Genomic DNA, 27361 nt, shown 5'->3' with positions numbered 1-27361 from the left:
TATATCTTGTAACATGTGTAAAGATGACACTTGGGGTAAAAAATTGTAACGAACCTTCTGTCTGTATTAATTGTTTATTTGCACATCCATCCCTGTTTAGTCCTTTTGATTTTGGAACTCTGTTCCAATTTATCTGTATAAAAAATGAAACTTGGAGAAAATACATGTATGTAAGTATCAGTCATTTGATTTCAAAAACTTTAGAATATCATGAATATACAAACGTGGTAAAATAAAACAAACTCGAAAACTGAAGATACAAGGCTTACCATTTTGTACACCCAGACACATCAGTGGTGCATGAAACACTTAAAATAACACTGGCCAAACTTATTTTCACACAGACACTATTCGGTGCCATTAAATTTTCTTTCATGCCAATTTTGTCATGTTTATTTTTTTAAGGTACATGATGTTTATCATGTTTATACATATATGTGTTCAAGAGACAAGTATTTCATATGTTCATGAATATATACATAATATATGATTATAGTTTAAACTACAAATGACTAGTGATAGTTGTAAAAATGTATGCAATTGGAACAACTATTTCAAACACCAAATAATTAAAAAAAAAAACAAAAAAAACAGCCTCTATCTTTTCTTGGAGCTTTATGATTTTCTTTTCTTGATTTCAGGTTACAGGAAATGACTGGTGGTGATGACCATGTGTACAATGACTGGACAAAGCACCTCACAGAAATTCTGACTGATAGGGGATATTTCAGGGTAGGTTTACAATGACTGGACAAAGCATCTCACAGAAATTCTGTCTGATAGGGGATATTTCAGAGTAAGCTTAAAATGCCTGGATGTTTCATCTCACATAAATTTTCTCAGAAAGGGGATATTTCAGGGTAAGTTAAGTATGACTGGACATAACATCTCACAGAAATTCTCTCTGAAAGGGGATGTTTTAGGGTAGGTTTACAATGGCTGGACGTAAAATTTCACCGAAACTCTCTTTAATATGTGATATTTCAGGATACATTTATAAGAACTTGACAAAATATCTTACAGAAATTCTCTGTGATTTGGGATATTTTAAGAAAGATCTTATAGCAGTATCTCATAATTTAGTATACAAAATGAAATGTATGTTTATACTTTCTTAAAGTGACTTGTCAACCTAGTTAACATGTTTTGATATAAATTATGAGAAAATATACTTGTCAAAGTTTACTCTCTTTACTGTATTGACTTTGGTAACTTAGAATTCATGTATCCATTATTACAAGTATTGACAGTACCGGTAATAAGAGTTTTGTATAGAAATGGCAGATCTATACAGATTTACTTTAAAATATTGAAGTTTAGCGGTCAATACTACATGTATAATTTGGCTGATTTGTCAATGACGTTATACAAGTACACCTCAAACATGGCAACATCAATAAGGTAAATTTAGGATGTTTGCACATTTGAAAATTCATACAGCAACTACTGTAAACAGGCTATTATTTAAACTTGGAATTATTATTAATTATGGAATTTTCATAATTTCTTGTGCTTGAAATTTCTAGTAAATTCCATGCTTATTCTGTACTTCAATGGTCTGTGCTGTGCACAACACTTTCTTTTACAACGAAGATAGTACATTTTCAATAGAATGTACTGTGCCGCGCACAACACTATCTATACAAAATACATTATATGGAAAGTGTTATGAACCGCTCAAAACATTATTATACCAAATAAACATGGAATTTATTAAAAAATTTCCAGCACAGAAAATTTTGCAAATTCCATAATTAAAAATAATTCCAAGTTTAAATAATAGCCTGTTTGTAATAAATAACCAATTTTCCAATCAACAAAACAAAAGTTATCTATTGAATGATGTTATGATTTACAGTTGAGTACTTGATGAAAATCAAAATCAAGTTTATGTTACATATTTAGTATAATAGGGTGAAAATGATTTGTGATCATAAGATTCTCATTTAACATGTTTAATACATATTCTTCCTAGAGTTAACCAGATTTTTTGATAATTGACATTTAAAAATTTTGTTGATTTGAAGGCATCCTGACTTTTTATGAACGGAACAAACCTTTCCCTCAAGAAGACATTAATATATACTTATATTTTTTTTCTGCAGTTGAAATCTGTAAGGATGCAAGCTATTTTGCTGGTAGTCTTCGTGAAGAGGGAAGACATACTGAGCTTCACACATATAGAATCAGAGATATCGAGGGCAGGCATGGGTGGATGGTGGGTAGGTACATATATAGAATCAGAGATATCGAGAGCAGGCATGGGAGGGTGGTGGGTAGGTACACATATAAAATCCGAGATATGGAGAGCAGGAATGGGAGGGTGGTGGGTAGGTACATATATAGAATCAGAGATATCGAGGGCAGGCATGGGTGGATGGTGGGTAGGTACACATATAAAATCAGAGATATCGAGGGCAGGCATGGGTGGATGGTGGGTAGGTACATATATAGAATCAGAGATATCGAGGGCAGGCATGGGTGGATGGTGGGTAGGTACACATATAGAATCAGAGATATCGAGGGCAGAAATGGGAGGGTGGTGGGTAGGTACATATATAGAATCAGAGATATCGAGAGCTGGAATGGGAGGGTGGTGGGTAGGTACACATATAGAATCAGAGATATCGAGGGCAGGAATGGGAGGGTGGTGGGTAGGTACATATATAGAATCAGAGATATCGAGGGCAGGCATGGGTGGATGGTGGGTAGGTACACATATAGAATCAGAGATATCGAGGGCAGGCATGGGTGGATGGTGGGTAGGTACATATATAGGTTCATGTTAGGAATGCACTTGATTGTGAGTGGATTTAATATTGATACAGTGTTGCTCTATTAACAATGTCAGTTAAGAAAAATGGTCATGTATCAAAAATAGAATTATGATGGTTTTATGGGATATATTCACCTCCATTGATACAATTAAGATTGTACACATAAACATGTGCTACATCAATTAATTAAATTTTTACTAAATTAGTACACAATTTTATTTAGGGGTCAGCTGAGGACCACCTTTGGGTGCGGGATTTTCTTGCTGTGTTGAAGACCCATTGGTGGCCTTCGGCTTTGTCTGCTCTTTGGTTAGGTTGTTGTCTCTGACATTTTTCCAATTTCCATTCTCAATTTTATCTTCAAGTGGGTTAACAAATTGTTGCTCAGAAGTTGTACATTTTATACATTGTACAAGTGTATAATATGTGTACAACGTTTTATACTGCAACTAGTTGTGTTTATTTCCTAAATATAGTAACATAGCTATATTTTGTATAATGTTAATTTCATCATGGAACACTTTCTCCACAATCAGGGGTTCATTAAGGGATAAAAATAGGTTTGACAATTGTGTTACTTTTTGAAAAGCTATCGATGTATTTGTTTTAAATAAGTTGCAGTATAAAAACAATATTAGGTCAATGTCATAAAAATATAAACTTTTTTGTACTCTGTGCAAAACTTTGGAGGGGTTTGGTAGAACCTCTCCTTCCCCAGTTTCTCAGCCTCATACAAAAAAGTTTATATTTTTCTTTCATTGACCTTATATTGTATATTTACTACACATCTATTTATTTGTAGGGAAACAAAGGTGCAGTGAGTGTAAGATTTGATGCAAATGGTGTAAATATGATCATTGTCAATGCTCATCTGGCAGCACATATGGATAATGTCCGGGAAAGAATAGAGGTATAATAGGTACTAGAAAAAGTGAATTAAGAATGTATTTTATTTGTATTTCTGGAAAATATGCCAAAATTCATTATCAATTTATATCATTATCAGTGTTATTTAATTTAACAAAATAAGTAACCTATGTATTTATTTCTATAACAAAATTATGAAGCCTAATTCTGATCACACAATGACTCAATAAACTTTTACATCCAAAATTGGATGGATATTGTCAACTGTATGCTCAAAGTGTATAATGTCTTTTGAAGGTCAGGAAAGTTTTAATTAATAAAAAAAGCTTGCTATACTTGTGAGAATTTTCGATTTTTATTCTCATCAATGAAATTGAATAACATGAGCTCTGACAAAAGTGAAGTCAACTCTAGCTAGCTGCATAGATCATTTAAAAAAAATTGGAATCAGATATTTCAGCACAATCTGTTTCACTGAACGTTGCTGTCAAATAGATACAGAATAATGTGGCTATGTTAATAGGCTGGTGCTTCTCATAATAAATTAACATGTTTTTAATTCTAATTTTTAGGATTTTCATACAATTTTGAGGACACAGAAATTCAGGGACAAAGATGTGGACCATATTCTTGACCATGAGTAAGTCAGAGTGTCAAGTCTGTCATGTCTGTTGTATCTGTTGTATTGCGTTAGAAAAAAGAACCCATTAAACTAAACGGTCATGAAGTTCATAATTTTGTGAAACCTTCAATCTATGTTTTTTACACCTTCACCAGTCAGATAAAATTGAGAAATGAGGAATGTGTCAAAGAGACAACAACCCGACAAAAGAGCAGACAACAGCCGAAGGCCACCAATTGTTTTTCAATACAGTGAGAAAATCCTGCAACAGGAGGCCTTCTTCAGCTGGCCCCAAAACAAAAAAGTGTACTAGTTCAATGATAATGGATGCCATACTCAACTCTGAAATATATATAAAGAAACTTAAATTAAAAATTCATACAAGACTAACAAAGACCAGAGGCTCCTGACTTAGGACAGGTGCTAGAATGCAGCAGGGTGAATACCGGTATGTATATCATAATACAGTAAAACCTATCAGAACCTAATTGGATTTTTGAGAGCAAAAAATCACACCTCGCTCAACCTTTAGCACTTGTTTTAGCAGAACTTTTTCCTTATATCAATTATGATTCAATAGTGCAGTGAACACACATCTGTAAGGTTCTATCTACAAATTATATTATGGGCAAAGTAATATTGTATATGTTTCATAAGTTTCCCTTAAATTACCATGATTATGGTACAGTAGATTCCGGTTATTTGCATAGCCTATTTGTCAGACAAAATTATGCAATAAAGCGGAGTATGCTTATATCCGAAATGTCAAATGACAGAGTCAAATAACATCGATAGAACAGATCAGTAAAAGAAATCCCTGAAGAAAGATGAACGTCTGTAATCCACATACAATATACTGAATGTTGATTTATTCTAATAAAAATTTTATGTCTACTCTAGTGTCATATGTGTTATTTTATTTTGTTTCTTTAAATAAAGATTATAAACACATTTAGTTTTAGTTTATTTGCATTCAGACTTTCCTTTACCTGGGATACGAAAATAAACTGTTCTAAAAATAGATTTGTTTCTATGACCCATATGTACAATGTACATTGTTAGGCTTTGATTAAAATAAACTTTTAAACAATACTTCACAGTTTATAATTATTTTAACAATAGATGTGTAATGAGTTGCTGTTGATATGCAGTTGGGCACTGAAGTAACAACTTGTTAGTTTCGTATATGCAAAGCAGTAATGGTGGGGCCCTGTACGGGTTAATTGCTGGACACAAGTGTTGAAAGTGAGAAAATATAATAATTAAAAGTAAATGCTCTTTTCATAAAATATTAAAAACAAATGATTGATCTATAAAATTCTTTAACCATATGTAAATGCCCTATAATATTAACATGTACTGTACATTTAGTAATGACATTTAAGTTATTGATAAAAGTTTTCATTAAGTGATATATGTTTTTTTTTTCAGCTACATATTTTTTATGGGAGACCTTAACTTCAGACTACAGAAAGTAACAAGTACTTATGTAGAGAGAGCTATCAGCTATGGGGAATATAAAGCATTAATGGAGTATGATCAGGTTATTATACAGTAGTTAATCAGTATTCTCAGTTAATTAAAAGTGAATTAAAAGTCTGTAACTATTTAAAAACAAATTAAAAAAATTACAGTCTGTGATTTATTGAATTTAGACATATTTGATTTTTTAGCTCACCTGACCTGAAAGGTCAAGTGAGCTTTTCTCATCACTTGGCGTCCGTCGTCCGTTGTCCTGCGTCCGTCGTCCGTCGTCCGTAAACTTTTACAAAAATCTTCTCCTCTGAAACTACTAGGCCAAATTCTACCAAACTTAGCCACAATTATCCTTGGGGTATCTAGTTTAAAAAATGTGTGGCGTGACCCGTCAAACCTACCAAGATGGCCGCCATGGCTAAAAATAGAACATAGGGGTAAAATGCAGTTTTTGGCTTATAACTCAAAAACCAAAGCATTTAGAGCAAATCTGACAAGAGGTAAAATTGTTGATCAGGTCAAGATCTATCTGCCCTGAAATTTTCAGACGAATCGGACAACCTGTTGTTGGGTTGCTGCCTGTGAAATGGCTATTTTAAGGAAATTTTGCAGTTTTTGGTTATTATCTTGAATACTATTATAGATAGAGATAAACTGTAAACAGCAATAATGTTCAGCAAAGTAAGACGTACAAATAAGTCAACATGACCAAAATGGTCAGTCGACCCCTTAAGGAGTTATTGCCCTTTATAGTCAATTTTTAACAACTTTTCGTCATTTTTTGTTACTTTTCTAAAAATCTTCTTCTCTGAAACTACTTTGCCAAATTTAACCAAACTTGGCCACAATTATCATTGTGGTTTATAGTTTATAAAATGTGTCCGATGACCCAGCCTACCAAACAAAATGGCCGACATGGCTAAAAATAGAACATAGTGGTAAAATGCAGTTTTTGCTTTATATCTTTAAAACTAAGACATTTAGGGCAAATCTTTCAAGATTTTAATGTCCATCAGAATAAGATATATCCCCACACAAATTTTCAATTGAATCGGACAACCTGTTGCTGGGTTGCTGCCCTAAAATTGGTGATTTTAAGGAAATTTTGCAGTTTTTGGTTATTATCTTGAATACTATTATAGATAGAGATAAACTGTAAACAGCAATAATGTTCAGCAAAGTAAGATCTACAAATAAGTCAGCATGATCAAAATTGTTAGAGGACCCCTTAAGGAGTTATTGCCCTTTATAGTCAATATTGAACAACTTTTCGTCATTTTTGTAACTTGTATAAAAATCATTTCTAAAACTACTTGGCCAAATTTAACCAAACTTGGCCACAATCATAATACTAGGGTATCTTTTAAAAAAAAAGTGTCTAATGACCCCGCCTACCAACGAAGATGGCCTACATCAGTAAACACATTATAACAGGTGAGCGACACAGGCTCTTGAGAGCCTCTAGTTTTACCTTGTGTTTCAACAAATGTGTAATTAAAATGATATACTGTTTAAAAACATGTTTTTGATTTGACTGAAGGTCTTTGTCTCTCCATAAAGGTATGTCATAGAATGAAAGACATAGGAGTTGCTAATTTTTCTTCTAAATATAAAAAAGAAGATGTGGTATAACTACCAATGAGACATCTCTCCACAAGAGATCAAATGACACAGAAAGTAACAAGTATAGGTCGACTTATGGCCTTCAACAATGAGCAAATCCAAGTCAGTTTGAAGACAGTTTGATTAAAACAACTTGTGATAGATCATTGATATTCAATATAAAGTTGCATAACTATCAGTACATATCATTTTGATGGCTATTACTACAACAAGACAAGAGCTTCATAAATTGACAAGACAGGTATTTGCTTAATTGAGTCACCTCAACAACCCTGACCAAAAGACAGAAAACAACCCTAGGCCACCAAGAGGTCTTCAACCTAGAGAGAAAATCCTGCACACTGAGGTGAGCTTAGTAGCAGGTTTCACTGTAATACATTGAAAAATATATTTATTTGGATAAACTTAAATCTTTCTAGCTACTGAAATGTATGGAAGAAGATCTGATATTTGTAGACTTTTTAGAAGGTCAAATAACATTTCCTCCAACTTATAAGTTTGATCCTGGAACAGATAAATATGATACAAGGTAATTATATGTATACAGGCTGTTAGATAGTGTTATAAATACAAGCTTTCAGGCATTGCTGTAATTAAATGGTAGTCAATTGTGTATAATTTTGATCAACAAAATATACTAATAGGTTTTATTGTGACTTGACTGTTAGTGTTGCTCTCCTCTTATTGCAGTTTATTTAAAATTCTGACCAAGTTGTTCAGCTGGTCAGAGATTTTGACAAACTGCTGTAAAACACAGCCAAGTCATGAAAGTGGAAAGTGATAAAATAAAACATGCTTACAATTCTATAAGACTTTAATTCCACTTTATTGAATACTTTGAAAAGTCCGAGTCTAACAATTTCTATACAAATTTTATTGTAATTGTCATGCTGAAGGTGATTACAGGCAGTAATTGTGACCGTCTGTACTTCCCTCCTTCTTCCTTCTGTCTTTCCATCTGAATTATTTTTGTTTCAGCACTCTAACTTACATTTTACTCATCCAAATCATACCCGTAGCCAGGGGGGGTTCGGGGGGTTCGGACGAACCCCCCCTTGAAATCAAATAAGCACTGTTAAAGTCAACGTTTTTCTTCAAATTGTGACTTAAAGTCGAGTTCATGAGTCCAACGAACCCCCCCTTTGGAAATTCCTGGCTACGGGCCTGCAAATTTTATGAAACTCCACATGTACAGCTATGCATAGAACATAAAGAGTTTGTTAGTGAATCATCTACGGTTCTAAAGTTATGTCCCTTTAAAACTTTAAAATTTCAAAGCTTGAGCTGGGGCACTTATGTCCTCAGAAACATTTCCTCCTTTATTACCTAGTAACTATTAAGTTGCCCTTCAGATTTTATGTCCATACCTCTTGCCAATATGCAGAAAAATAATATGTTATAGCATACCTGCCACCTTTTCAAAATGCCCATGGGGGTTTTGCGTGCAAGATGGCTGTCATAGTCCTAAAAAACCTTCAAGGGGCCTGCAAATACATTTTAATGTTGTTTTTTGGCTTCTTCATACTTTTATAAGCCTAAAGTCATTGTAAAATTAATTGTTTTGTTTAAATTGTGGACAAAATTGCTCTTTCAAAATTTCAATTTGGGAGCCTCCATGGGGGAAATGCCCCGCAAATAGTGACAGTTGGCAGGTATGGTTATAGATCAACTGATAGACATTTATATATCTTCAAATGAAAAATTGAGTCTTGGTATATAAGGGTGACATACAATATCTATGTAAAATGATAGACATCTGTGGCATGCACCACTACCTTATAATATACAGTCAAACCTGTTTTAAGAGTCCACCTACGGGGGAGTAAAAAAGTAGTCCCTTAAAACAGATGGTCTAAATTTCATGGTCTTTTGACACAGGTTTTTGCTTAATACAGGTTGTCTCTTAAGCAGGTTTGAATGCACTGTCTTTATATTACAGTGCCAAAAAGAGATTACCAGCATACTGTGATAGGATCATGTGGCATGTACCACTACATTATAATATATTGTCTTTATATTACAGTGCCAAAAAGAGAATACCAGCATACTGTGATAGAATCCTGTGGCATGTACCACTACATTATAACACATTGTCTTTATATTACAGTGCCAAAAAGAGAATACCAGCATACTGTGATAGAATCCTGTGGCATGTACCACTACATTATAACACATTGTCTTTATATTACAGTGCCAAAAAGAGAATACCAGCATACTGTGATAGAATCCTGTGGCATGTACCACTACATTATAACACATTGTCTTTATATTACAGTGCCAAAAAGAGATTACCAGCATACTGTGATAGAATCCTGTGGCATGTACCACTACATTATAACACATTGTCTTTATATTACAGTGCCAAAAAGAGAATACCAGCATACTGTGATAGGATCCTGTGGCATGTACCACTACATATAACACATTGTCTTTTTATTACAGTGCCAAAAAGAGATTACCAGCATACTGTGATAGGATCCTGTGGCATGTACCACTACATTATAACACATTGTCTTTATATTACAGTGCCAAAAAGAGATTACCAGCATACTGTGATAGGATCCTGTGGCATGTACCACTACATTATAACACATTGTCTTTATATTACAGTGCCAAAAAGAGAATACCAGCATACTGTGATAGGATCCTGTGGCATGTACCACTACATTATAACACATTGTCTTTATATTACAGTGCCAAAAAGAGATTACCAGCATACTGTGATAGAATCCTGTGGCATGTACATGAAGATTCATTTGAGAATATAGAATTAGATGTTAAACAGTTATCATACGAGTCACACATGTCATATAAACTTAGTGATCATAAACCAGTGTCATCTTTGTTTGAAATTCAGGTTAGTTACACACTTGTTTTTAAATCTGGAAAGAAAAATGGCAATAATCTAGGATATGGGAATGTGGCTTTATTGCCAAATGCTTATTTCTTTATATTTATTTTTATACTGCCACCACTGTCCACAAACCACTCATTTTACATACTTTAAATTTGGTTGGTTTGTCGCTCTTGAAATTTTGAAATACTAAGGCTTTTCTACCTCAGGAATAGATTAACTTAGCTGTATTTGGCAAAACTTTTAGGAATTTTTGTCCTCAATGATCTTCAACTTCATACTTTGGCCTTTTTATCTTTTTTGGATTCAAGCGTCACTGATGAGTCTTTTGTAGACAAAACGCGCGTCTGGAGTAAATACAAAATTTAATCCCTGTATCTGTAATGAGCTCATTTATTAGCGATGTTTTTGAAAATTCTGAACCAACCACTGCTATTGATCAAAATTCATTTTCAGAGTGCATTAAAGTTTTCTATAGTTTTTGTTTCTTCATTATACCCCATAAACCTTCATTGGTTAGTTGAAAACAAAGTATTACTACCATAAAACAATGAAATATCATACTTACTCTATCGGTTTGAATCATGAAAATCGTTAAGTTACAGTTACTGTTCATGAGCTTACTTTTCTGTGGTGCAAGAGTCTTCCAATAAAACCAGGTTATTCTGCTTTGAAAAAACTTCTCTAGAATTGAGAATTTTTCTTTCTGAGGTATTAATTTTAGATACTGTGAGAATGACGTCACAATTCATAATGGTTTCCATTGGGAAAATAAAACAATGTGTAATAATTATGTTTGTATGTTTAAATTTTTTGTTGGGCAAATTTTTTTAGGCAATTCCATACCATTTTTACTGGCTTCTATTGGTCAGGAGTAACTTTCAATCCCATAGGGAATGCTGTGGAATGCTACACAGATTTATAGATGTGTAATCACAGTACAATGTTTGTTATTGCAGATATACTCATCTCCTCCTATCCCATTACCAGTCAGATTCCTACATATAACATCATCTACAAAATGGACCAGCAATCAGGAAGAAGATGTTCATTATAAATTTGATATTAGTCCTAACTTAGAATACCTCCCTGATAAATGGGATTGGATAGGATTGTATAAAGTAGGTATAAAAATATTAAGAGGATGAGGGGTAAGATGACTATAGAATGTTGATTTCACCAACAGCCTTTAGTTATGGCTGATTGGAGTAGTCTTTTATCCATTGTAAGGAATTCAGACTAGGATATTAAACCTGCCAATTTAACAAGATGGATGCGTAGACTAAACAAGTTTTTATTATTTGTCACTTTTGTTGGATTGTGATAGCCTCAAACCATGATTTGGTGAAAATCTAGACCAACCAATTTATTTACAATTTAAGACAATAAATATTTTCTTTTGGTAATATCTGATTTTTTATTTGTAAAACAAATGGATAAAGTATGTTTTTTACACAATCTATGTATTTGAAATTGAAGTTCTTTACTTTTATTTCTATATTGAAAATTTCCAAAAAAATATCAAATCGTACAATAATCTTTTTATTTGGAGAACTATCTCTTTAATGAAAATTTTAAGGAAAGTATATAATCTTACACCCATCTCTTAATTTGCTGTCTTTCAATTTATCTCGCTATAAATATATTGGCATGCATTTGTTAGTGATCTACATGTGTCTAAAACAGTTATAATGACATTATATCTTATCAAATGACAGGAAATATACATCAAGGAAATAATTTTCATCCCATGTATACTATTTTATTTTAAAGAAAAAGGCTTTTTATATATAACTTAAAGTTCTTATATTTTATTGTAAAGAAAAAAGCATTTTATAAATAACTTAAAGTACTTATATTTTATTTTAAAGAAAAAAGGCTTTTTATAAATAACTTTAAGTACTTATATTTTATTTTAAGGAAAAAAGCTTTTTATAAAATTTTTAGTACTTCTATTTTTTTTAATGGAAAAAAGTGTTTTAAATAAAACTTTTAGTACTTCACTTTTATTTTATTAATACAGGAAAAATTCAGAAGTATACGAGACCAGATCGCTTATGTGTATATAATTCAGGGAGCAAAAATGAACAAAGATGGCTGCTCATTTGTAACATTCCATAACTTATCATTAGATCCTGGAAAATACAGATTATTATATATCAGTGAAAAAAAAGATACATTGCTAGGTATCAGTGAAGTATTTCAGGTTAGTTCATAGTTATTTGTTTTAAGTTGGCAAATGTATATTTGTCCTGGGCAGGAATGAAGTGGAGGGAGGGTTATATATATATGTACAGTGAAACCTGGGTAAACCGAACCCTGATAAAACCGAATTTCAGTTTAAACCGAACAATTTTCAAAGTCCCACAAAATTTCCCTATCAATTAACGTTAATCTAACCTGAAAAAACCGAACCCTGTCAACACCGAATTCCGAACGCTTTTTGAAGGCTCGTTAGTAAATTTGTATCAAAAAATTACCTGTCAAAATCGAGCAATACCAATCAAAACAATAAAATATAATTAATTATTTGCATGATTTAATTAAACAAACACAGGATGGCAGAGTATCCCCGAAGGTATTTGAGGTTTAATGAACTTGTGAGTTGTTATTACAAACTAATTAGCATGTCTGTGTCCATGTATAAAGGGATTTTTTTGTAAAGAAACGTTAAACTGGTCAGCTACCCCCATCATCGCCGATAATGACAAGAAAGGAACTTTCCCTCAGATCAATTAAATGCACCTTACTCAAATAATTACGACCACAAAATCGAAACTGCCATTCTGTAGCTATACTGTTTAATTAAATAATAGTTTTAAAGCCTTTCACCGGATTAAGAAGTCGTGCAACACAATAAGGTCAATTGATTTCGATTGCTGGATTCCCTTTAGAGGCCCTATACATTTGATTCGAATGCTCCCGAAGACTTCCGTTAGCTATTTAGCAACGATAAAGTCCGAGAATAAACTGGACCCCTGCTGTTGTTTCACTGTTATCAATCAGCGGGTGACCAGTTTAGTACAATGACATTCCCGATTCAACTACGGAATCGTCATATAACAGTGACTGTGAATCTGAATTGGTCAGTGAATTAACGGATGAGAAAATAATTATAAAAAGCAAAATCGCTCCACGTCGGACATCTCCCAACGACATGCGTGATTGACGGAATGGCGTTTGATTTATAAACAAAAATGTAGCAAAACGTCTATCTTTTATCTTCTTTTATTTTTACATTTACATCTAAATCAACACAAAAATAAATTGTCGGCTGTTGTGTCACCTAATATTCCTGCCAAAATTATTTTGTTGTCGACTTCCGTCTACCTCTACAATCCGAACACCTGTGAAAACCGAACAAAATGCAAAGTCCCGTGGGTGTTCGGTTTAGACAGGTTTCACTGTATCAAATTTTTGTTCTTTCCTCATCAGGATTCAAACTCATGCTATTGGGTATACAGAGACAAGCTGCATTATGTCCACTTAGGCTGAACATATATATATAAGCAGATAGGTACACATAGTTAGACAAAAAACTAAAAAAACTACAAGCAAAAGCAACACCTAGAGGTCAACATACAACTATCATCATTAGACAAGTGTGGCAATATTGTAGGTCGGCTCGAATCCACCACTAGCCTATTAGATTATTTAAGAAACTATACAAATCTCATTTAATACTCCAAGATTTATGAAATAAGATGAGGTTTTTGCATTAATTTATTTAGTTTTTAACCGTCCTTTTCTTTATTATTGGAATAAAAATCAGTACAGATATGTAAAAAAAATCAAAAATCATAAGAATATTTGTAAAACTAATGACACAGCATAGCTACAAAAGAAGTCCATGTTGATACATGGCCCATACCATATCAAGCGGGTAATTATCCAGACAAGATTTTTAGCCTCAAACTTATTTTGATGTGGATTGTCAGACAAAATGGAAATGTTTTTATTATACTTTATCATTTTGATAAATGCATTTTCATTTAAAAAAAATATTTTTGTTTTACATGCTTTAACTTATTTCTCCAAAATGTTTGCCTGTGGTTAAAACAATGAAACTTTGTTATCCATTCCTTAGTTTTCATTTAGGTAAAACATGTATGTTTAGGTTTGTTTTAAAATACTGGATGTATTTTCTTAACATTCTTCAGATATGAAAATATTTTCTGTATTTTCAGGTTGTGAAATGATTTCACAGTAGATTTCAGGTTGTGAAATGAAGATTCTGATTTCACAGTAGATTGGTGCCTATAAAGACAATGATATTTATATGATACATAACAACTTCCATAATCCAGAACATAATAATTCATCATGTAAATGGATACATTTTGAATATTTTTAATAATTCAGTAAATTATTATCTGATGTATGCAATCTTCTATAAATTGTCCTGTTTATAGTCCACTAGTGCCATAAATATTTTTTGGTTGTCATACCCTAAGGATCTGAGAATTTATAGATGATGATTTCTCTTTAATAACACATACTATTACAAAAGAGTTCAGCCATTTATATTATTAAGTTGATTGATAGTTGAGTTTCGTGTCACTATTGTGTCAAGTATGTTTTGTGTAAACCTATTATGTCACTATTGTGTCGAGTATGTTTTGTGTAAACCTATTATGTCACTATTGTGTCAAGTATGTTTTGTGTAAACCTATTATGTCACTATTGTGTCGAGTATATTTCATGTAAACCTATTATGTCACTATTGTGTCGATTATGTTTCCTGTAAACCTATTATGTGACTATTGTGTCGATTGGCATACTCATGCTATGTTTTTGTATGTTAGGGAATCATGCACCTACAAATTATTTTAGAACAGCTTTTGCTGATTTAAGGATGTACTTAGGTGAGGTTTTGGAATAAGTGTCAAATGTCAGGATCACCTAAGTACATCCTTAAAAGGAAGATTTTAAATAAGTGCTGCTGATTAATATTTATATATATATTACATTTTTACCAGACATTTTCCAGAAGTTAATTTGTTTTGTGCAAAACCATGTCAAAATCAGGCAACTCAAACTTGCTCAATTACTTTTTTTATAAAAGATTTATTCAATTGAAGGATCAGGAGAATTGAAAATTGGGATTCTGTGTATGTTAATTTGAAAGTTGCTACCAGACCAATTTCACAAAAATAAATTTCAATAGCATTATTTGTATGTGGTATTATCTGAAATCACAATAATAATTGCTCATTTGTGTCCATTGTTCAACTATTATTATGCAAAGAATCATTCTTAATTAACAGTATGTCAGAGACCCCAGTACTGTCAATTTAACATTTATAAATGTGTTGTGAATGTTAAATAACTGTAATAAACCGGAAAATAACAAAAATACTGAACTCGAAGCAATTCAAAACAGAAAGTCTGTAATCAAATGGCAAAATCAAAAGCTCAAACACACCAAATGAATGGATAACAACTGTCATATTCCTGACTTGGTGAGGGTATTTTCTTATATAGAAAATGGTGTAAATAACCTGATTTTATAGCTAGCTAAACCTTGCACTTGTATAACAGTTGCAAAGAAACCAATCTTTAATTTAAAATCTCAACCCTCAATTCTTTCAAGAGGTTTCAATAATAGATTTATTATTTGTATGATGGGGGAAGGGATGTTAAATAATGTCTGTCTTGATATTGTTAATTTGTATTCATTTGAATGTGCCCTTTTGGCTCTTTTATATCAGTCAAATTCAGTAGATTTAATATCTTATAATCTTAAATGACATTCTTTTATATATATATATATTTAAGTGCAATCTTTCTATTTTACCTCTTAATTTGAAATTGATCGAAATAGGATTTGATATTTTTAAATTTGTTTGTCTTTCTAACATTGATCATTTTATCCACTCAATTATTCATTTCAATCTTAAATTGCAACATCTCTCTTACTAGTGAACACCTTTGAATTGTTTTACATTTGCCATTTCTAGGCCTTTTATAGTTGACTATGAGTTTGGGTTTTACTCATTTTTGTAGGTTTTACAGTAACCTATTCTTGTTAATTCAAGTGCCATTTGGTCTCTTGAGGAGAATTATTTCATTGGAAATCATACCATATCTTCTCATTTATACATATATATGAACCAAACTCTCAGGAAACATTCATAACCTAATAAACAGACAGACTTAATATGTTTTGAATTTGCTTAGAATAGTGGTTCTTGAAAAAAGAGACCCTCTTTGATCACTCCTTTAAAATAACTTATGTGTGAATGGTATTTATAACGTTTCCTAAAGAATTTTATAAAAATGATAGTTTTTATGATCTGCCAAGTATATAGAACAGTAGACATTTGTAATTATATATAATGTACAATAATTCATGTTTTTACTGTTACCCAATGTTCCTTCTGTTACCCAGTGCATGTATTGTCCCTACAGATTTGTAGATACTACACATTTTTAATGTATGTTATAATCTGACTGAGATTGTATATTTTTAGTTTGTCAATGTTTTACAAAATTATTTTATTTTCAAGATTTTAATTTATATATTCTATTTCTACAAATGGTGTTACAATACTTGCCCCTTGTGAACATTGTATTATTGATATAAAGATTTGGTAGTGCTTCCCTTACTTTTAGAAGATTTTTTTGTCATAAGTAAATATTGTTAAAGCATACACAACAGAACAAACATGAGAAAAGGAGAAAAAAAAAGTATCTAGGTAGGACCAGCATCTATCTCTGTGTTAGAATTATCTTTTATTTAATAGCTATAGGCTATAGGCTATTTTCATAAAACTAACCATTGACTACGGAGTAAAAAAATAATTCGACAAGTATCTTTCTCTGAGAGGCCATTCTGGTACTTGTTCAAGTAAGAACAACTGAAAGAGGTAAAATAAATTTTATAATCGGTGTAATTTGGGGAAATAATTCACTGTTTTATGTTTTCTATACAAGACCAATGAATTATTGGAAATCTACTAATCGTTTCCCAAATTACCGTACACTGATAGTAAAAAAACAAAATAGCCAACCATAGCGTAGGATAGCTGTTGAAAAATTATAAACTCCACTGCCAAAAGTGGGTTATTAATATGATAACAGTCTATTCAAATGTCTATTATGGCTAGTTGCAAATGTCATGGCCAAGAACATTACACAGTCTTTAAAAATCTCAGCTGTTTATAATGAACATGGGATCTATGACAATGTACATGTTATACTAGGCCTTTAGTATATTCTGTATTGTATTTTAAGGATGAAGAAATCTCTGATAAAGCCAATGAATTGCTTGACTTTTTTTGATAATTTGTGTTGGCATCTTTATGGTTACCCAAATATTGACAAAATTCACATGACATGTTGAGATTTTAAAAAGAGTGAAAAATATTAAAAACAATAAGAAGGTTGTAGGTACAAAACATGATCATGTCATCACTAATGATCTCGAAATGGATTATTCAGTCAATAATATCGTTGTACATGTATGTTATAAAAACAACTCAGCCTTATCTAGTGTCTATTAATTAACAAAATGTATACTGTTCAATATTGCCTCCTAGTTTAATTCTGTCTGTTTTTGTTACATCTTTAGTTCTTTTAAAAACAATTGTTCGATTGTAAATACTTTATTATTTAATGGAACTGATGAATGGAGTATAGAATCTTCTAAAATAATAAAAAGGTAAATTAAAGTTGAAACACTTTTAATGATTACAAATAGGAGGCTTATTTTGATTATTTTTGTCAATGTTTACATAATTTTTGGTTTCTCAAACATTTGCTCTGAGCAAACATGATAAGTGTTTTATAAAATAATGTATTGAACTGTGAATTTAAGGTGGTACCTAACACTACAGGGAGATAACTCTGTAAAATCAGCATAACGTTTTAATGAAGTTGTGTTGTTAAGGGAAAACTAAGCGTCTCAATGATAAAAATAAGTTTTTTGTCAAACTGCTATTTAACCAGTGTAATTTTTCTGATTAAACAGTTCATTCAATTTTTTTGAAACTTTTATATTTGTGTCAAAGGGTCAAAGTAAATACTGTGTCAAAATTTAAAAAAAAATAAACAAGCCAGATTAATTTTGGTTGGGTACCACCTTAAAGTATACAGACATTTTAAATTGGCTTTTAAAAGAATGAAAAAGATGATTAAGATAAAGTATGTTTTAATCATTGTAACTAATGTAAGAAATCGTAAATGCTTGTAGTTATGATAAGTTAAAATAATATTATATATAATTAATGTGAAATTTTATTGAAATTTATACGTTCCTATTTTTTTGCATGATACAATCACACCATAACATATGTTGACTAATAATAAAAGAAAATTGTGCCAGAAACATTTCGTTTTTGTTATATGAAATTCTAGTGAAAGAACGGTCAGACACATACTAACTGAAGATATTTCAGATACAAGTATTTGTATGCTGAAGACTCAGAAAGAATGTAACTGCAGTGCAGATATTTACTGTAGTTTGCCTATACCTTAGTTTTGTGAAAAGGTTCATGCCTCATAAAGAAATTACTCTATAGTAATAGTGATATATTGATTACAACTTAACCACCTAAGTTCTTTTAAATATTACTTTTAGGTTTTGCTGTTTTCTTCACAGGATTGTCTTTGAAAATAATTTGCAATATGATTCATTTCTTAGAAACTCACTGTTATACCAGTGGTATTCATCCATTCCTTACAAACTGTTTATAGTATACGTTTTGTGCAGAACTAAGTTTGATTAAGATAGACATAGATACAATTAGTTTTCAAAGGTACCAGGACTATAATTTAATACGCAAGATGCACGTTTCGTCTTTATAATTCTCATCAGTGACGCTCATATCAAAACAGCTATAAAGCCAAACAAGTACAAAGGGGAAGAGCATGGAGGACACAAAATCACCAAAAGTTGTACCAAAAACGTCTAAGGTAATCTATGACTGGGATAAGAAAATCCTTATTTTTCGAAAACATCAAAGTTTTGTAAACAGGAAATTTATAAAAATTACCATATAATTGATATTTATGTCAACACCTTTACTACGAGTATCTTGTCTTATAATTAGGGAGAGATGAATACTACTTTGTAAAAAATCACTCTGATTCAAACAAAACATTCTCTGAAACTGACAGTATCAAGATGATTGATTTCTTAATTGACAACATATTTGTTTGGAGGACGTGTTTTTCTATCAGCATTCCCATGGGAACACAATGTACCCTTCTTCTTGCCGATTTGTTTCTTTATTCTGTCGAGGCTGAACCCATACAGGAACATCTTAGGAAGAAAGAATAGAAGTTTGAAATATCCTTTAACTTTACTCCCCACTAAATAGTTCAAAATTTGGTTGGGTTCGTTTTGCTTAGTCTTTAGTTTTCTATGTTGCGTCTTCTGTACTTTTATTTGTCTTTTTCTTTTTTAGCAATGGCGTTCAGTTTATTTTCGATCATGAGTTTGAATGTCCATCAGGTATCTTTCGCCCTTTTTTTTAAGGTGAAGCTTTGTTGGTAGAAACCTATCTCTTTATATTTTACTTCCATGGTTTTCTGCAGTATAACTTTTTTTACACTTTGCATTTTCGCAGTATGTCATCGTTATGTATTAAGAGGATTCTGGTAAAAATTTCTACAAGACGAGTTAGCTCCTTTGACTTCCCATATTAAAGTCTCGCCAAGTAAGTACGTGTTTATCCCCTTCCCTTTCGTGAATGTGACCCATCGAGTTAGACTATTTACCGGATTTGCTATAACATAAGCAGCCCGACAGTTGCTATATGTGGAGGAGGATCTGCTTACCCGTCCGTAGCCCCTGAGATCACCCCTAGTTTTAAGTGGGGTTCGTGTTGCTTAGTCTGTCGTTTTCTATATTGTGTCATGTGTTCGTTTGATTTTTTGTCTGTTTGTCTTCTTTCATTTTTAGCCAGGCGTTGTTAGTTTATATTTTCGATTTATGAGTTTGACTGTCCCTCTGGTATCTTTCGTCCCTCTTTAAAAGGATTGAAACAAGTGCAAAATGGAAATAGAAGATATTTTGACTGATTGTTAGATTAAAAACTGAAAAATATGTGAATACACAAACAATACACTCAAAATCGACTACCTCGGTTCCAATTTGACACGGCATTACACAATGCCAACTAATTTGAAGACATCCGTGGAAGATTTATGATTATCATTTGTTAGTTTATTTTTCTATATCTATAGACTTGAAAACAGAGCTTTATTGATTTTAATACTGTTATAAATACTGTTGATATTCGTATATATATCTCACTGTGAAATAACAATTCTGAAATTAACACCTGTAAATATTATACCCATTTGTAGGGTGAAAAATAAACTCCAGGTACTCACAAAGCGATTTGTGTTTATACCGGCAGACAAAGCAGCCAATAATGTAGTAGTAGTCTGACGCATATACAACAGGTAAGTTCTCCAATTTTGTTTTTTATCAATTCTTCATTCAGTCCAGTATACTCCACAGAAAGACAAAATTTAAACAAGCATACATGTATAAGCGCAACTATTCAGCTTAAAGCCCCTTCCAAACATTTAAAAGTCCCATCTATGTACTGTTTACTTAAATTGCACAAACAACCATTTAAATTTAGTTTCACCTACGCATTTAGTACTACTTATCTATATATCATTGTTTCTGGCTACATCCCTTACTTCTATTAAAGAACTTGTTGTTAACTTTTGTAATAAAGCAGATGCAAATAATGGTATTTTTGAAGTGTTAAACATTTGTTTGAGGGGTTTAAAAATACATGCTTTTGATGGTCCTTTTAATTTGTTTACAGTTTTAATTTTTCTCCTGTCTACACTGCCCTTCTAATCAATATTATTTCATAGTTAATTGAATGGTCTGAAAAAATCTCATTGCAGATTTATTTTCTGAGTCTCATTTAAAACCCATTTCTGTGATGAAAAAGTAAAGTATGCTAGATACACTTACTGGAAATGTGAAGATATGATTAAATCTTTAAATTCTCTGCTGTAAAAAAAATATGTACGTTTCGTCTATAAACTGTACCAGCAAGTTGCAGGTATTTATATAGGTACTTACTGTGCCCCATTAATAGCCGATCTATTCATGCATTGCTATAACAATTAGTTTATTTCTTTCTTAAACTGTCCTGGACCAAGTAAGGAATATGGCAATTGTTATTTAATGTCCGATGTGAGAATAGATGACAGAAGAAACTACGCAATTGGCAAGACTATTATAGTTTAATTTGATGATTCTACGATTAAAAAAGTGTGGTTTCCAATTTGCACTTATGAGAAGTGCAAATTAATCCAAGAACATGTTTTATGAGAGTAATTCGTTATGATCTCTAACATTATCATTTACGCAATATTACTTTATTAATGTCCTAAAGCTGTATCTCTTATTCAATATAATTATAAGAAACAAAGCAAAATCGTAGGCCGGTTAACACGTAATCAACATACAGCTCTTACCGGTATGTAATAAAACCCTATAAAACATCCAAATAACTTCAATTAAAACAAACACTCGAGACCGCAAGTTTCAATTATCAAATATAACCACCGTATTGAGATCTCTCGTTTTGGTCATCAGCTGCAACACAAAAACACTATTGACGAGAAAACTTGGTCTTACGTATTCAAGAACAAAAAAGGAAGTCCAAAAAAAAAAGCCTTTCTGGTCTATAGTATTGAAAAAATCTAAATGTGTGCCTTAAAATTTATATCAATTGTATTGATAACTAAACATGTGTGGACATTTCAATCCCAATAGATCACTTGGATTGTTATTTTGACGTCGTAAATGTCAAAACTCACATATTTTATTTGTAGTGGAATTCACAAATAGTTTTGGCTCGAAATATATATGGGCAGCAACTTTCACCAAGACATATATTTATGTTCCGGACCGTATGACTATTTGGACTATACGCGTATAGTCATGACCATACGGGTGTATACTCACAAGGTCCGACCGTACGCGTATGGTGGGGGTAATTAACAGTATGTAACAGCTTACTTTTAATTCTTCTAAACTCTGCATATGGCATGATCGTTCATTAAAAAGATGCTATCATATAGGTAATTTTATTATTATATTATGATAAAAAGATTAGCTAAATGAAAAATAAGAATTTTCACAAAGTTTATTTTACTTATACTTGTCACATTTTATACCGATGGTCATTACCGATGACCATTGCCGATTTGTTATTACGGGTGAAGTGCGATATGTCGACTTAAATAATTAAATTCCCAACATTTCTTAATGAACTGTTCACAAAAAGTTACTGGAAAGGAGCATGGTTTATTTTAAATGTCTTGTGAATATGGTGTATTGCAGTTATTTTGCGATATTTGGGATTTAGTTATACCACCGTAGAGATCCGAATGTCCAAAGACCTCGGTATCACTGTACGCATCGATCTGCAAAAAGGCTCGCTTTTCACTCGCAAACAAACTGTGTACCTGAAAAGGATCGTGCACAACCAAGACTTGCAAAAGCAAAAAAGCCATGATACCGTTTGGTAGTAAATGTCACCCAAGCCTACTGAAACGTTTAAAAGTTATTTGAAAAAAAAACCAAAACTCAATGGTCTAAATACTCATATGGTCCGGCCCCTTGATAACCAAATGAGTATTATACTCATATGGTCCGACCACAGGCGTACGGTCGGACCATATGAGTATAAAAATATAGTCATGGCCATACGCGTATGTCCAAATACTCATATGGTTTGGAACATTTACACAAATCATGCTGACTTCTTTGTGAGATACATTTTGTAACACAGACTTTTATCTGGGAATATGTTGCTTATATTTAAAGACATTATTATGTATATAACATGAAAGAGACTATTAGTAATTTTCACAGAAAGTTTCAAACTGACATTTAGATCGTTAAAATGAGCAAAAGCATATATAAAATACAAAAAACGTAGTTCCTGCTCAATAACAAACAGATTATACAATGCAATATGAAATGTTTTAGACAAATCTCTTCTTATTTTTACAGTAATATAATTTGACATGCTTTTTCAATTATAATCTCCTAATCATCATTGACGAAGTTTTCATTGAATGCCAGTTATTCTTCCAATGGTACCAAAACATTCCTTTATAATTAGTCTGTCCTCCTTCTACGTGTAACCCATTCAGGTTAGAATGTCCACACCCTTTATACCACCATGCACCCTTGCTGTATATACCACAATTATTATTGTAATTGCTGGCTGTCCATGGATCATTGTCCCTGTCTTTGGTAGTAAACGCTTGACCATTAATGTAATCCAGGCTGTCTCCTGATAAGATTATAAAATCAAGACATTAGAAAAAAACATTATTTTTAAACATATTTCCACAAGCCTGTAAAATTGACCTTACTTAAGAATGAAATTGTGATATAGCAAAAAGTAAAATCGCAAAATACTGAACTCGGAGAAAAATTCAAAGCGGAAATGACAAAATCAAAAGCACAAACGAATCAAACGAATGGATAGCAACTGTTATATTCCTTACTTGGAACAGTCATTTTGATGAGTCTCTGGCGTATATATAAAATTTAGTCCTGGTATCTATGATGAGTTTATTTTTCTTATGTAGAAAACGTGGATTAAAACTTTTTATTTAGCTAGCAAAACCCCTCACTAGTATGACAGTCGCATCAAATTCCGTTATATTGACAACGATGCAAATATTGGAACAATATTTCAATAAAAAAACGACCGGATCTATATTATATGACATAAGCATCCCGTTATCGTCGTGAACATGCATACTTGTATTGTAACCGTTAGTTGTGACGTATGAATCTCTCTTTAATAACCACATGTAATATAAACATAAATTCTTTGTTTTATTTCAGGTTCTTGGTTAATAATCTTGAAATTGAGGTTTAGATCATTGGAAAATATGATGTTCTAGGTTTTGATCTTTGTTTTTACTTCATATCTAAGCATGATTAAGCCATGGATTTTTTTTAAAAGCTATTGACTTTGAAAAAGGCAACTGGAAGTGCATTAGTGTTAACCGGAAGTAGTTTTTTTTTACTTATTTAATGTGAAAGTATATAAAATCATATGCTTTGGAATCAGTGCCCAGTAAACTATAAAAAAGGGCAGAAATAACGTTTTTCAAACTGGAAGTAACACCATTGTCCCAAAATCGTTCACAAAAAAAGTGTATAGAAACCATAGATTTTCAAATCAGTAAACAATAATCTATCACTTGACACTCGAAATGACATGTTAAACTCGATTTTATTGTTTTCATATAAAATAAAACGTCTCGGGTTTAAAGTATTGGTTTTGAATTAAAAATAAATTCCTCTTCCGCCACTTTTATTTCTTGCGTGTAACTTTTGTTTCGAAAGATGTTGCTTTGATGTTTGGTATATCGGATAACGCATAGTTGAGCCTTTGAAACTAACCCCGTCTATACTTTTTTGTCTTTTGGGTGCATCTCCTCCTTATCGTAAAAGATTTTGACCAAATCGATACGAACATTCCTTATGAAGGTTATTTCCCGTTCTGAATTTCCCATAACTGATATCTTAATCTCAATGGTCTGTGATAGAGAAAAATGTATTTATTACATTGGTTGCAATGAATTACATTGATTTCCCAGTTGAATAAAAACCGATAATTTCACATGTGAAATAAACGTGGTTATTTCACTCTCTGACGTCATACAATAATAGGCGTTGTCAAGACGTCGATAACATTTTTTCTTTATCTGTTTTGACACTTTTAAAGATATTGATTAAAGAACAAGTGCATAATGTTTTGCTTCATTGTGATAAAGATATGATTCGTTTGGTCGAAAACAATCCATTGACATCTCATGGGACTTTTTGTCCCTGAAATGATTTAATTTGGGTTAATTGATTATTATTGAATAATTGTACATAATACAGTAATAGAGTCTGATGGTTGACCTATAATCTTGGAAGCAGCGTAAATAAAGTTATCCTGTGAGAGTTGTCAATTATCTCCCTTTTTTCAGGCAAAAACATATAGAAACATTAATTTATGTAATCAGTTCCCTTGTCACCATCTTATGGTGTTTATGTATCTCAACTTGTACGATTCGCTCGTGTATGTAACAATGTTTTAGATTTTAACGAGAGAAATGTATGTATTGCTGAAAAATTATTACAACAGGGTTTTCGATAACACAAACTAGTCAAAACATTTACTAAATTTTATCATCGGTATAAGGACATCATTCGTAAATATAGCTCAACATGCAGACTTCTTATACGTTCAGTTATTTCACATCACATGGAAATATTCTTTATAAAGCACAAAAGTGTCAGTATTCACCTCAGAAACTAACAAAACCTTTGAATAGACTTATTAAGAAGGGATATAATTAGGATACTGCTGTCAAGTCATTAAAGATTGCATATTTTGGCGTTAATATTGAGTCACTGATAAGGTCTTTGCATCGGAACTAAACACATTTATTCTAAAAAAAACAGTTGTTGGCATGACACGGGTTATGTTCTTCTCGTGTATGTTATGATGGTAGGATACTAAACCCCTAACGGGAAGGATTGTGCCTGATGTTCATATGATGAAATTATAATCTTTCAGTCAGTTTAATTGAAGTCTGGAGCTGGCATGTCAGTTAACTGCTAGTAGTCTGTTGTTATTTATGTATTATTGTCATTTTGTTTATTTTCTTTGGTTACATTTTCTGACATCAGACTCGGACTTCTCTTTAACTGAATTTTAATGTGTGTATTGTTATGCGTTTACTTTTCTTCATTGGTTAGAGGTATAGGGGGAGGGTTGAGATCTCACAAACATGTTTAACCCCGCCGCATTTTTTGCGCCTGTCCCAAGTCAGGAGCCTCTGGCCTTTGTTAGTCTTGTATTATTTTAATTTTAGTTTCTTGTGTACAATTTGGAAATAAGTATGGCGTTCATTATCACTGAACTAGTACATATTTGTTTAGGGGCCAGCTGAAGGACGCCTCAGTCCGGGTGCGGGAATTTCTCGCTACATTGAAGACCTATGAGTGACCTTCTACTGTTGTTTTTTTCATTTGGTCGAGTTGTTGTCTCTTTGACACATTCCCCATTTCCATTCTCAATTTTATAGTATAAGGAAACTTACACATGTCGCTAAAAATTAAATAGCTTCCCATCCATTATTTTTAAAGTTGATGTGCAAAGACTTTTAATTGTTCTCTGAACAATCGGATTTTAATTTTCCTTAAGATTATCATCTCTGTTCAGTCGAGATTTTTAAATTCAATATTTTCTAAAAGATAAAACGAGTTTTAAAACTTCTATTCATTCAAATCAGTAGTAACAATTGGTCTATTCCATTTCCGTTTTATCGATGGGTCGATAGATTAAGTAAGACAAATGACAACTGAAGCTGACCCCGAAAGAGAGTTGAAAATGAATCGTCAATGCGGTTTAATTTTAAACCTGGAGACAATAACATATATTGTATTCGAGACAAGGAGAAGGAGGTAATGTACGAAAGATGCAATTCGGAATTGTGATAGAACCTTTATCTTGCTTATTAGATAGATTTTAAATTGTTTGTGGTTTTGACTTTTTTCATCACACTTTTTTTCTCACAATATTACTTGTTGATTTAACTGAATTTACGCAAACTCTCAATATGATGTGGAAATTGCCTGAAAACACTGCATGCGTTCACAATTGAAAGTGCAGTGATGCATATTTTGTGATGCTAACGAAATTTACATCGGATTTTTATTTACACCTGAACTCTACTACTTCTTTCAATTTTAGAGCAAATTCCATGTCAAAAAATGAAATTTGTAGTAGATTATACGAATGGTATTTATATCTTCTTTCAGTCATTACATATATCATTTGTGTCAGGATATTCCTTCAATCTATATTTCTGCACATCTTATAATCTTGAGTGATCACATGGACAAAGTATAACAGCATCACATATGAAATAATTTCGTAGATTCCTTCTGCAAAGTATTTTTTTAAATGTTAAATGTATATTTAAAAAAATATTATTTGACTAAAGTTATTTCGTAGTTGAACATTTAAAAAAAAAAAGAAAAACATTTAAGTGTATTTCTATATTAACATGTGAGAGTATATTCATTAGAACTCAATTACTAGGAGATATATGTTTGAGTGCAGAATATAATTT

At 32.0% G+C, this 27361-nt stretch overlaps 3 protein-coding genes across 3 annotated transcripts in view; 2 read left to right on the top strand and 1 right to left on the bottom strand.

The window, feature by feature from the left end:
* The window catches only part of LOC139528404 (inositol polyphosphate 5-phosphatase K-like), a gene marked incomplete in the record, with an annotated part of 185125 nt that overhangs the window by 1885 nt on the left and 155879 nt on the right, over positions 1 to 27361 (top strand).
* On the top strand, positions 815 to 14633 carry LOC139528407 (phosphatidylinositol 4,5-bisphosphate 5-phosphatase A-like). Its single transcript, XM_071324384.1, has 10 exons — positions 815 to 860; positions 2106 to 2222; positions 3580 to 3687; positions 4217 to 4284; positions 5698 to 5809; positions 7785 to 7894; positions 10060 to 10222; positions 11179 to 11340; positions 12243 to 12425; positions 14437 to 14633. The coding sequence occupies exons 2-10, from the start codon at positions 2121 to 2123 to the stop codon at positions 14446 to 14448; spliced, it is 1020 nt and encodes a 339-aa protein (XP_071180485.1). The 5' UTR covers positions 815 to 860; positions 2106 to 2120; the 3' UTR covers positions 14449 to 14633.
* The window catches only part of LOC139528402 (uncharacterized), a 47024-nt gene continuing 42852 nt past the window's right edge, over positions 23190 to 27361 (bottom strand). The window contains exon 6 of the mRNA XM_071324379.1: positions 23190 to 23505. Coding sequence (XP_071180480.1) covers positions 23246 to 23505 — 260 coding nt within the window. The 3' untranslated portion in view covers positions 23190 to 23245. The remainder of the gene's footprint in view (positions 23506 to 27361) is intronic.

The sequence above is a fragment of the Mytilus edulis genome, chromosome 6, assembly GCF_963676685.1.
Source record: "Mytilus edulis chromosome 6, xbMytEdul2.2, whole genome shotgun sequence".
NCBI classification, from domain to species: domain Eukaryota; kingdom Metazoa; phylum Mollusca; class Bivalvia; order Mytilida; family Mytilidae; genus Mytilus; species Mytilus edulis.
The sequence above is the reverse complement of the archived record's forward strand: the minus strand, read 5'-3'. Positions and strand labels throughout refer to the sequence as shown.

What these genes read in the sequence shown, in the direction of transcription:
- LOC139528407 (XM_071324384.1), top strand. Translation starts at nt 2,121, where the DNA reads ATGCAAGCTATTTTGCTGGTAGTCTTCGTGAAGAGGGAAGACATACTG. An exon ending in CAGGCATGGGTGGATGGTGG is followed by an intron (nt 2,223 to 3,579) that starts GTAGGTACATAT and finishes ATTTATTTGTAG; the next exon opens with GGAAACAAAGGTGCAGTGAG. An exon ending in ATGTCCGGGAAAGAATAGAG is followed by an intron (nt 3,688 to 4,216) that starts GTATAATAGGTA and finishes TCTAATTTTTAG; the next exon opens with GATTTTCATACAATTTTGAG.